The following is a 12,347-nucleotide window of genomic DNA, read 5'->3' as shown; positions in this document are numbered from 1 at the left end:
ATATCTAAAAAGGATCTCAATCCAGTTTGACTGGAGAAGAGGTTATTTTGTTAAGAAAACGGAGGAAATTCAATGCAATACTTTCATATTTTTTCAAAAAGTAACGCATAAATTTCCTTCCACGTCACAGTTGTGCTGCGCGTAATACACCCAGGCTTGTGGTGGTAATGGGACAGCATGTGAAGAGATTTCATGGCATCTGAAAAACTAAAACTTACTCAAAGTGTTGCTTTAGCTCCTTCTCTTCAGCATACTTTGATATGCCGTTAACAAATAAAGTGCGTTTCACCTTCATGGAAGAGGAAAAACAACAGAAAACAGGTGATTACCAACGACACATAATAAGCTATTATGTAAAGAGAGAGTCCAAATGTAAGAGTCCATACCAAATCATCCTCCTTGTAGCGCATCTTTGAGGTGTGCCGCCTCATGCTGTACACGGTTAGTAACAGGTAGAGTAATGCAAAGGTAGTGTGCAGCCATAGTAGTGGATCCCTGTAGAAATAAAACACTAGCATAATAAAGACTCTAACCAAAGCCACGAAATACTGTTTCAGTAAAGGGACAGTATAAGCAGGACTTACTCTGAGTTTAGATTTCCTATAGTGGTTCGCCCAAAATCATATGGTTTGTTTTCTGTCGGAGGGGAAAAAGAAGAAAGATAAGGTCTTTATAAGAGCCGACCAAATCCAACAACATATGTGCAGGTCAAAGCTCAAATTTATTCCTCATTATAGCTTTTAAGTGTTATATTTAATTTCCTTAAAGCCAGACGTGTGGTTTATAAGCAGCTTAAATAGTGAAAAAACTGATTTATCATCACTTAAGACCAGTGCGGTATAAAGTACTGAAATCTCAGAGTCAAGTAAAAGTATAGGTACCTCTCCAAAATATGACTTTGGTAAAAGTCCAAGTAGCTGACTGAAATGTTACTTGAGTTAAAGTCTTAAAGTATCTGAAATGTCTTGTACTTAGTGTATGAAAATTAATGTAAAAATAGATGTACTCAAGAAATGTATTGAAAAGTATAAGTAAAAAGTAAAACAAAGCAAATGCAGTTTGAATGACATTTTTTACATTTTGGTAAACTTTGAAGGTCAAATTCACTTAAAATAATATAAACAACCAAGTGCAGGAGACATTTAGACCAAGTTTAGACAGAAAATACAACCTTTTTGTAAGCTTTCAGTTTTCCTTCTTCAAGTAAGGTCAGTGCTATACAAATTCTCTCTCTCTCTCTCTCTCTCTCTTTTTTTTTTTGTTTTTGTAGTAACGAGTAACTAAACCAAACATAGAAAATGTATTGGAGTAAAAGTATGCAATTAAGTTCGAAAATATAGTGAAGTAAAAGTGAAAGTTATCAAAAAAAAATTATACTCGAGGAAAGTATAAAGTACTCCAAAATATACTTAAGTACAGTAGTGAAGTATTTATACTTTGTTACTATACAACACTGCTTAAGACTTTTTATCACAACATAACAGAGACACTGAAAGCCGTCAGCAACGAGGAAGCAACAACATGAAGTGGCATGAAAAGCGGCTGCAGATCACCGCCGTCACAAGAGAGAAATGAAATGTGGAACGCTTAAAGTATTAAAGTTAACAGGTGCAAAATGCAACACTGACATCAAATATTTCATTATTTACAGTACACATTTAAAAGACCGTGGGTACCACTTTTACTTGAAGGATAACAAAATGATGAAATGAAAAAAATGAAATGAAATTCCAGCAACATTGGGCCAGCTCACCTAAAAGGTTCCCTGAGAAGTTGACGGGCAGGATTATGCCCACAGAGAGCACGCCCACCACAACCAGCAGGCCAATGATGTGCCGCTGAAAGGACAAGTAATGCACCGCATCTTCGCCGCACTTCTCCCTTATTTCGTCTTCCCTTCAGAGAGGAAACCAGACAAACACACACGTTAGGCCCGCTCGGATTAGGAAGAACAGGCGTTTGCCCAGAGGTGCAAGCGGCTTTGTCACGACAATCAGCGAGGAGGCGGACTCACTTGATGCGGAAGACGGCAGTGAGCCAGTTGCAAAAGCCCTGAAACACAAGAGAGGAACCAGTCTTCGCACGTAAAGACAAAATGTTCCGTTTGAACAAACCTTACAGGCGCAACTCAGTAAATTAGCATATAACCGAGAAGCTCATTTGTTTAAGTAATGTACTGTACAGGTTGCTTTAGTAGCAGCCGTTAACTCGTCTGCGTTGTCGGTTTTAATGCCTCTCGTCTTCGTCTTGACAAAACTCGACAACAATTTGCTGGCCAATCGAGCGCAGTGATACGAGGGTCATTAAAGCCGGGAGCCGGTAATGGTAGCACCATTAGCAATGTTTGAAGGTTTGAAGGTCTGCTGGAAAACCGAATTCACTGACTGGAAAATCCTCACAGCAACTCAAGCTGCTCAGATTCTGTGCCGATCCACTCCTCTTCCAGACACCTTGATTTCTAAACTAAATGCAAAATGTGCTTTCATTTTAAAAGAAGACTTTGGACTCTAAATACGTCTCTGTGTGACTACCAGTAGTTCACACCGTGTAAAACTCCTCCACTCCCCAGTGGTTCTGGCTTCACGGTCCTCTCAAAGCTGTAGTTCTCCTTTTTTTTTTTTTAACTCCTTTTCCCTCCCACCCAGCTTTCCTCTAATATGACGCACATGCCGTTTTGAATAGCCAGCTTCTTTGGCAGTGGCCTTTTGAGGCGTTTTCTCCTTATGGAGGGTGTCTGCTAACCTGACTCCGCCAGATGGATTTGCTCCGCATATCCATCTGGAAACCTTCCGTTGAAGTAATTTTGGGAAGGGGCGAAAATACTGGTTAGCTGATTGACCTATGTTGGTGATAGACGGGCCAAATAAACCAATCAGATCAACGAAGCATATGACGTACTAACAGCGACGACGAAAACACAACCACAAGACAAGCTACTCTTGCTGCTGCAGGTAAAGGCTCGTTAGCTCAGCAAAGAAATACTCTGTAATTCCGATAAAACTTGCTCGATAGCCACGCTAACGCTAGTTTCATCGGCTGAAGCCGCCACGTTCTTTAGACTGAACTGTCGCGCTTCTCGTTGCGTCACACCTCAACCCGCCTCAAAGCCAACGCTGATTGGACGTTCGTTTGGTGAACGGCTCCAAATTTTCTTTAACGGAGAGTAGCCAGACTGATCTGCGAGTGAAACCTTGAAAGCTCGCGAGATCAGGATGGTCTCACGAGGCTAGGCGTCTAGCCATCTAGCCAGCACTCGTCCCCATGATTGTGTAGGCCATAATATAACTTTATTATTTATAGATCATAAGTCATACTTATAAAATCATCAGATTAAACAGAAATAAAGGCTTGGAAAAATCCCTTTGTTTAATTTTACTGAAATAAATCAACTCCTTGGTTGTATTCTAATATTTATTAAGTTGCACCCACATTTCCTCCTGTAGCGAGTGCATGTTACTCACGGTGTCCCTCTGGTCTATGTCCACCGAGCTCGAGACCGACGCCAGGCGTGCATAGCGTTCGTTCGTTTCCGACGGCACAGCGGAGGACACACTGTCGACAGACACACGGGAGATATGCATGTTGTTGCATAAAAAGCATGACCTGCGTGACACGGACTGGGCTGATACTGCTCTATGTCACAGAACAGAGGGTTTACCTACAGCCCTGAAAAAGATAAAACAGTAGAGAGAAGCATGCCCTGAAACCCACGGAAGAGATTGTACCGCGGCGTGAGCCGTGAGAGCAATCTCTGTAGCCCCATTTCATGCAACGGAAGAAGATAAGAGCCTACTTTGTTATTGCTGTCAGGAATAAAGAAAGCATTGCAGAGTAAAAAAAAATCAAAGGACAACACTCACAGAAGGACTTAATGAGTTACGGCTGCAGAGGAAGATTTCAGAGATGCAACAAGAAATCAGCTGATGGCTGGAATTAGACAATTTGCAGCTTTATTGGCTCCGGCCTGCAGACGGCTGTTTGGAAACTAAAAAAAACGCACCATGTTAAGTTTTAGGAAGCCATCATGACAACACTCTTCAGTGTAGATGATGGTACTGAGCGATTAAGACTCAAATTTAGAGATGTAAGAGCTCAATAACAGACCAGATGTTCTGTCTTGACATGTCATTCAGCAGGTAACAGGAAGGCTGCAAATATTACAGCAAAGTTGCCGTTTTATCTTCTTGAGCTTTTTATCTACCGCCTTTCATGGGACATGCTGCATTTGGAAACGCTGGCAGTCTTTTGAAAGTTAAGTTGTGTTTTGAGTTAAGAAAAGTTTTCTAGGGAATTAACATGGAGGGCGGCTGTTTTTTGCTATGCTAACCCTTCCTTCTAAACAATTAAAACGGCATTGCCGTGATCTCTTTATACTCGGTAGGATGTTTCAGGTTCCTAGCCGTAAAAAAAAAAAGCCTCTTAATTATGTTGCAGTTCTTTCTGGGAAAGTCTGCGCTCGCTAAGCAATACAAAGGCCAACATCAAAAATGGATTTGCGTCTCCAGAATGTAGTTAATGTAGCTTTGTGCAAAGTAAAAACCAAGCACTTCCGATATTTTTTTTTTTTTATCTCTTTAAACCAGTGGCACACATAGTTGAGTAAAATGTCTACTTGTAAATATTTTCCTTTCGTAGTTGAACTCATAAAATAGTGAGTAATAATATGTTGTCAACTTGTATAGCTAACAGTGGTTGTCATTAAAACAAATCAGCAAATCTCACCCTTTCCAACTTGTAATTAAATCATTAGCAGCTCAGGTGTGACGTCAGTCCCAGCCCTGAGAAAACCTGAATGCATGAAGACAGTTTCACGGGTTTCACTATTTTAAAAACTAGCAAAACTGTGTTAGAGCGACTGGTCTCTCACACCTGCAGCGTGACAACTACTCCTAAAATAAATAATTACTGAGCGCTCGTTGCAGGAAGGCCAACAGAAATATTGCTTTCCTTACAGCTGCCTCTTTGACAGTTTTTTTTAATGTTCAAAAATCAGAACTGGATCAAATTGGTACAGGCAGTCAAAGCTTCACAAAAACAGGAGATTAGCCATAATATTCTGATTGGTGCATCTCTAACAGAATGTTTTTTTTTTTTCCAGCATAGCCATCGGTGCTCTTGATTATAAATCAATAAGATGTTATCATTTAATATTTATAGGTTTGACAGCGGCCACCTGGGAGGCAAACAGAAAGAGTACGATACTAAAGCAGCTGGAGAACGCGAAGAGCAGCGTGACTCTGCTGGAAACAGACCAACTCTACGTTCAAGAGTGAGATCATTCACGGCTCTAAGGGGAACGAGGAGAGAGCCGGAGGCCTCCTCTCCCACATTCCTGAAAGGAGAAATAAGTCATCTAAGGTCTGCTAGCCTAAATGCGCCGCACAAGCGCCACGTTCGGGGCGGCGCCCGTCTACGTTAAACCGCGCGTCGGGGGGGGGGAAGCATTACCTCTCCCCACCGGTGTCCGGACTGTGTGGCTCATGCAGCGCGCTCACACAGGAGAACTTCAAGCTTCATAAAAAGGAGGTCAATACACAGATTAACACACACAGATCTGATTAGGAGAGTGACAGAACAGGGACACCCGACAGCAATAGTACAACGGCGACATGGACAAAGAGCGGCCAGCGGTTTCGTACTGAGAAATGGAGCAGAGGAAGAAAAATTATTAAATCATCAAGACAACAACATAAAAAAATTAAAAAAAACACAGCAGCCTGAGCAACACGGACAGTTAGTGTTTGGAAAAAGAGAGAGAGAGAGAAATAAAAGGCAGCGAGTAAACATACTATTCCTGATCATCCAGACGGCTATACCGCTGATCCCTCAATCTGATGACAAAAAAAAAAAAAAACAATAGAAAAAGCAAAACAAAGAGCATTAAGCTGACTTAAAAGCACCGGTGGACAAAAATAGAAGGGGTGGTAAAGAAAGTTTATAAAAAAAATCTGTTCGATCTGGTAAAACTGAATCGTGTTCTGTGACTCAGCAAACGTTTATTTTACGGGGGGTTACACCATGTTTTTAACGATTATGTGAATCCACTACAAAGTCCATATCCTGTCTGTTATAAAAGCGTCTCATGCTGCCGCCTCCTCACATCCTCCCTCCGCGCTACAACCCCGTTCTCTGCTCAGACGCAGCTGGAAAAACAGTGAGGCCGTGACGCAACACAATCCCAGCTGGGCAATGTAGGTAATGGAGCACTGTGTCAAGGACTCTCTGCCTTCTTTCAACTCGGTCAGCCCTTTTCCCCTCCCTGTGAGGTAGAAGAGCCCTTCAAAGCTTTGGGCCGACTCAAGGTCTGGGATTTAAGTCTAAAACTCTCCCAATGTGTCCTCAACTGTGATCATTTGAACCTAGTACCTAGTAGTAAATATGTTGATTACAGAAACCAATGGAATATAAGAAAAAGTTAATTTAAACTAATCTTGACCAAGTTCTGTTAATACACAAACTTGTGGCAGAGTTGACTGTTGCTACAAAAGTACAAACTGCTGACACTTTTTTTTTTCTGGCTCCCCTTATTTTGCCTGCTTCTGTTAGAAGAAAAAAAAAAAAAAAACTTACAACGACAACAGGCAGTGGCAAATACAGATTCAGTCTGTTGGAGGACAACACGTTCATATACAAAAGTATTTGAAGCGTCACAAAGTTGTTGATTTTTTTTATCTTGCATGTTTCAGATTAAACGGATTTCAATAATCCGACAAAGATAACTTGAGTAAAATGCAAAAAAAAAGGACTTAAATAATGATTTGATTTATTAAGGGAGAAGAGCTAGCTAAATCAACCTTGCCCCGTGTGAAAATGTTTTGCCAACATGATTAAATCTTGTATTAACTGTGGTTAACCACATCAGCCAACCCCAAGCCGCATTACTGCTCCACCTGTAGAATAAAGAAACCGCTAAAAAAAATAAAAAATAAAAAGCAACAAATCATCGTTGGATTGAAAGAGACACATGCACAGGTTTAAAAAAAAAAAAAAAAAACACCAGTTTCCTGTCTATCAGTATTTTTACTACTTTGGTCCAAATGAGTTCATGAGTTTTTAAACTTGTAACTTTCTCCTGATATTGAATTTCTTTTCACACAATGGAACCAGAACCTGTCGCTACAAAAAAACATGAGAACGTCAAGCCTGCTTAATGGTCAGATGTGTAGCGGGAGGACTAAATGTAAATTACAGATTATGTGTTCCGAGTTAGTGCAAAACAATTTAATCATATCATCAGTGCCTTTCTGGATATCGTTTCAGGCAAAAATATCATAGCAGTGTACCGGATGATTTTGAGGGGAAAAAAAAACAAACATTTCTGCCGTTTGCCAGATAACTGAAAACGTGTCATTAATGGGTCCTGTTACAGGATGATGATCCAAATCAGGATAGAAATGAGAAGACTCCACGACAGAGGACCTAGACTCTGGACAATCTAGAGAGATTGTGTGCAGAAGGCTGGTCAAAGATCGTTCTCTCTGTTTGCTCCAACCTTGTGAAATGTCCCATTAAGTGCTGCTGGGAAAGGGGTTTTTAACTATTGACAACAGGGACACAAATAATTGGCCAACTTTGGGTTAAGCGCAATCATTTCCCCCCTCTTCATAGAATAAGTGAACTCAAATTACAAGCTGGATTTCTTCTCAAATTTCCAGCTTGATTGTTTTTATTTTGGGGCTTTTAGCCAATTTTACCAATGGTGCCAATAAATGTGCCTGGGACTTATACCAGGAGAACCAAATCAATGAGTAAATGCAAGCTGAAAGCATGGCCCTGAGGCTGAAACATAATACTGCCTTGCTTTGTTACTGCATTGTAGCCATGTCAATGTTTGGGAACATTATTCCTGGAAAACATACTTTATAATAAGGTAGATTGATTTGAGTGACACAGAAAATAAAAAAAAGGGATCAAAGACATCCAAACATACAGTTTGGGATTAATATAAAGGCATTATTTTTTAAGCTTCCTTAAAGTTTACGTTTCTCATAGCTTTGTGGTTTATATCCGTTTGTTTAGGTAAAAAAAAATGCAATTTATTCACACATAAATATATAAAGTGTCAAAGAAGGTGGTAATCTGTATGCGATGCTATCCATGTTTCTTTTAAAAGACTTCTGCTGATGAGATCAAATGTCAATGTTAACATTGCAGTAGACCAGAACAGTGAATCCTGTATGGAGCAAACCAGTGAAGCAAACTATACATCAAAGTTGTGACAACTTTACATTTAAAGGAAAAAGTACAATGTGGAGAAATGGATAAAAAAATGTCCTTAAAGACAATAAAAAACAAAAACAAAACCCAATAATACACATCTGCGTTTTCCTTATTGAAAATGAATAATACAGTAGAGAAATTCTGCTTTCAAAATAACCTCTGAATGTTGGAATTAGGGCTGGGTGATAAATTGATTTAATCGATTAATTCGAATTTACAATTCTTTAAGATTTCATTTTTGGAAAATCTGGATTTTATTTTGCCAATACACTCATTGGGTTTCCATGAAGAGAACAGCATGTGATGCTGAATATATGTTTAGGCAAAATTATTGTCAAAATATTGTTAAGTGGAAACTTTTTTTTACCATAATACGAGGTACTTCATTTACTTATTTACTTTTTTTTTAACTTAGTTTGAAGTTCACAAGTGCAGTGAAGCCTGTTCTTAGCTCAATGTGTAAATGTTTTGTTATATTTTCATTGTTTATAATGGCACGTCTGCCATCTTGTTTTACAGGCATGTTTCACAGCTTGTTTTTAGTTGCACTTTGAATTCAGGTCAACTCCTTGACGAAATGCTTGACATAAAAAGCAAGGTTTTAAAATAATTTCTTTTATTTCTTTTTATGAAACAAAAAGGAGGAAAAAAAAATCGATTAATCGGATTTGGTATGATAAAATCGGAGATTTATTTTTTAATCCATATCGCCCAGCCCTAGTTGGAATGTGATTTAACATTTCCCATTCTTCCAAACAAGCCATTCCCGCGCTGTCGGCACGTTTTATTACCTGTCGGCGTCGGTCACCAGGGCGAGGCGCCCGTAGTCCCATGCTCGTTTCCTCAGCACGGAAAACACGACCAGCAGCATCTGCAGGCACACGACAAACAGCCCGTGTTAGCGCCTGCACCGCCTTCATTTACACCACCGAGGACAAAGACAAAAGTTGCATAACAGCTCCTCGCTCCAAAACACGTTCCTAGAAGTATTTTAGGTCAGTAAAGGAAAAAAGTACAAGAACTTGGACGTCGTCAGCAGAGCGGGTTTTTGAACTCGGCGCCGATTGTTTTGGGCTACGCAGACGGAGGAGATGAACACTCACCAGAAAGCACATAAAGTCGAGGGCGAGGACAGTGGGCACGCCACCAAAGGGTAATCCTTGGAGGACCGTACTGCGGATCCGAGCCGAGTAGCAGTAGTCTTTGGAGGTGTTGTTGGTATCTGCGCCGACATTCTCGTTGCGAGATTGATGGGGCAACGACGCGCCCATCGTGAACTCCGGCAATCCGTAGTTCAACTACTGCAGCATGTCGACGCCCTGCGGAGAAGAAACACATTTCTGCAGCTTAGCGCACTGAAGCGGCGTTGCGTCAAAGCCAGACTCCTCACGTTTCTCCATCAGGCTGAGCGGGAAAGAAAGGGAGAAGCCGTATCAGGAGACGTTAGGGCATGCATGGCAAACGGCTTTTTCCCGCTCTGAGACTGGCGTTTTGTCGCTGTGGTCAGGCGTGGAGGGTGATCGGTATCAGGATTTATTTATTTTTTTATAAAAAGTTACAGTTTCAATTTCTCACACTGCCACTGATTGGGTTTAAAGTGCTTTGGATGAGAGCCGAGAGCGAGAGCCGGAATGGCCAAAGCTTTCTGCAGCTGGATGGCACAGAGGATAATGTAGTGCTCCCCCTCCCCTACCTGTTGCTGCACACTTCCCAGCAGCTGATTGAATTAAAAGCTACTACACTTTGCCCTCTCTTGTCATAAAAAAAAAAAAAAACATTTCGGCTGCTTGGAAATATCTTTGGTTGTGTAAAACATAAACAGTGACGATTTGGAAGGTAAATAAACACAAGATTCTTGTTAAACTAAAGCTATTTCAACATTGCATTTTCACCAAATGTATGACAGTGGGGAAAAAAAACAAAAACATTTTCTGTTCCTGGACTACGGCTGACGTGTGAAGACATGACTTTAGGAAGACAGAAAAATGTTTGAACTTAGTAACGTCCTGCAAAGAATAGGATATTTGAGAAAATATCTCTCCAGTTGAGTTAACTTGTTCAGATTTATAAAAGCAAGAAGGTTGAAAAGTCATCGTGAGGAGATGAAGCCTGCAATGGGTAGGCCATAGATTTCATTCCTTATGCCGTTCTTTTTTAATGACGCACCTCAGAAAAAAAAAAAAAAAAAAAACCACAAGGCAGTTGAGCTGCGTATCAGGATACGAACACAATGAGGTAATTTTTCCCCATTAAATAGGACAAAACATCACGTGTAAACACAGGAGGACTATGGCCGTGCGGCTAATTTCCATCTCTAGTCCCCATTAGCAGGTTGGAGTCAAACATAAAAGCAAAGACCAGAAAAGACCAGAAAACCCCGGCAGATGTAACAGCGCTGAAAGCAATAACCTAATAAAAAACATCCAAGTCTAAATATGTTCAAGATGGCATGTTGAACAGGGCAGGGTGTGTATGAGAGGATTATGTGTGAAGTGTATCCATCTCACCAGCAACAAAGCAAGAGTCTAAACAATCAGCATTTTTATTTCTAAAAAAAAAAAAATAAGCCCTCAGTTCAGTCTAGCTGTAAAATAGTCAGAAGTAAGCGCGTGTCCCCCGAGTAGACACACAGCATAAATGATGTATGATGCACTTCACTAATGCATCTAGCTTTACTGTAGACTTTCCAACACGGAGCTCCGTGTTCAGGACGTCAACACAAGCGCCGGTTTCGAACTGGGAGCAAATTTAAAAAAGAAGCGGAAAGACGGCAGACAACATAAAGCTGTTCAATCAATAGCTGGAGTCATCTGAACGAAAATCGGATTTGGAAACACCCAGAAACGACTCATGACCACCGTTGGTTCCCTATAAGCAAAACAAAAGGTGGAAAAGGCTTTATTCTTATTTTAGGGCCCTGTTAAAAGTACTGCAATGACTTAATACAATTCAATTTTATTTATATAGCGCAAAATCATGAAATATGTCATCTCAAGGCACTTAAAGGCTTTAAACTGCAAAAAAGGGGCACAAATATTGACTAAGGGTTTAGGGAAGTCTCAAAGGGTTTCCAAACCGCGTTTTAGCTGCGCTTCTCGACACCGAGCCGCTCTGCCCACCACTATCGGCCCAATCCACAACGCTGCTCATCTGTCCTAACACTACTCGTTTATCTTCTCCCCTGGAATGCTGTGATATCACTGGAGAGCCACGGCCAGAGCTGAACAATAAACCGATAGAGACGGGCCGGTTCGAATGGACTGGTTTCAACCCAGGAAGGCACACAACAAGCACTCCCCGGGCGACTCCCCCCCACCACACACACACACCACCACCACCGCCGCCGATCCACGGGCGCCCTGCGGCTTTTAAGACCTGCAACATGAGGAACTAGTGAAAGCAATTCAGGAAAATGAAAAAAAAGACGATTTCTTTACTGGCAAATCTTCCCCCGTTTGTGATGCATCTCTGCACAGACTTGGTTTTGTTTCAATGCATTAAAAAAAACAGCGATCACAGCAGATACGCTGCAGGTTTAATAAACAAAAATATTTATTCTAAATAGCAATTCAGCAGAAGCAGCTGTGAGTTTATGTTAGTTGGCGTTTTTGACGTGCGCTCGGATAAGATTCCTTAGAACGAGGCATAGGAATTAAAAAGATGTGCAGAGGAGCTCGTGATGGATCATGAGATGAGCTCGGAGTCGTGGTCCTTGTGTAGAAGCTGGACTTGATGCGGTTTCATTCCTTAAAGGACTTCATGACATGGTATCATGCGGTTGCTGGTATGTACAGAGCCTGTGCCTTCAGTCTGGCGATGTAACCCGAGGCTACAAAACACAGAAGCAGGTCATTTCAAAGACACGCTTAACGCTGATTGCAGGTCAAAGGGTCCAAAATGTTCATGTCCTCTCAGACCTCCCCGTGGTTTCGCTACAGCTCCAGAGAACCAGAGATTTTTATCTGCGCTGTTTTCCATCGCTCAGCGAGCCTCTGGTCTTTAGTCAACTATTTGACCAAGCCTTGTTTCATGCTTTAAAAAAAAAAAAGCGCCAGCCAACCAACCAAGCACCAGCCACATACTAACTTTCTATGACTGACACCAAGAAGAATGTGGATGGACTCCCC

General features: G+C 41.1%; 2 protein-coding genes across 3 annotated transcripts in view; both read right to left on the bottom strand.

Moving 5' to 3' along the window:
* Positions 1-9,797, bottom strand: part of tmem63ba (transmembrane protein 63Ba) — a 32,015-nt gene extending 22,218 nt beyond the window's left edge. The window contains exons 1-9 of one of the 2 annotated variants that reach the window (XM_036128670.1): positions 9,324-9,797; positions 9,012-9,091; positions 5,790-5,831; positions 3,462-3,552; positions 2,015-2,052; positions 1,754-1,896; positions 585-636; positions 387-495; positions 219-289 (exon numbers count right to left, since the gene is read on the bottom strand). In XM_036128670.1, the coding sequence (XP_035984563.1) occupies positions 219-289; positions 387-495; positions 585-636; positions 1,754-1,896; positions 2,015-2,052; positions 3,462-3,552; positions 5,790-5,831; positions 9,012-9,091; positions 9,324-9,491 (794 nt within the window). In that variant the 5' untranslated portion in view covers positions 9,492-9,797. The remainder of the gene's footprint in view (positions 1-218; positions 290-386; positions 496-584; positions 637-1,753; positions 1,897-2,014; positions 2,053-3,461; positions 3,553-5,789; positions 5,832-9,011; positions 9,092-9,323) is intronic. The other variant, XM_036128671.1, reaches the window with a different exon arrangement.
* Positions 9,519-12,347, bottom strand: part of zgc:153431 (CSC1-like protein 2) — an 18,573-nt gene continuing 15,744 nt past the window's right edge. The window contains exon 10 of the mRNA XM_036128665.1: positions 9,519-9,539. Coding sequence (XP_035984558.1) covers positions 9,519-9,539 — 21 coding nt within the window. The remainder of the gene's footprint in view (positions 9,540-12,347) is intronic.

Source organism: Fundulus heteroclitus, unplaced genomic scaffold (genome assembly GCF_011125445.2).
Source record: "Fundulus heteroclitus isolate FHET01 unplaced genomic scaffold, MU-UCD_Fhet_4.1 scaffold_106, whole genome shotgun sequence".
Taxonomy (NCBI): Eukaryota; Metazoa; Chordata; class Actinopteri; order Cyprinodontiformes; family Fundulidae; genus Fundulus; species Fundulus heteroclitus.
The sequence above is the reverse complement of the archived record's forward strand: the minus strand, read 5'-3'. Positions and strand labels throughout refer to the sequence as shown.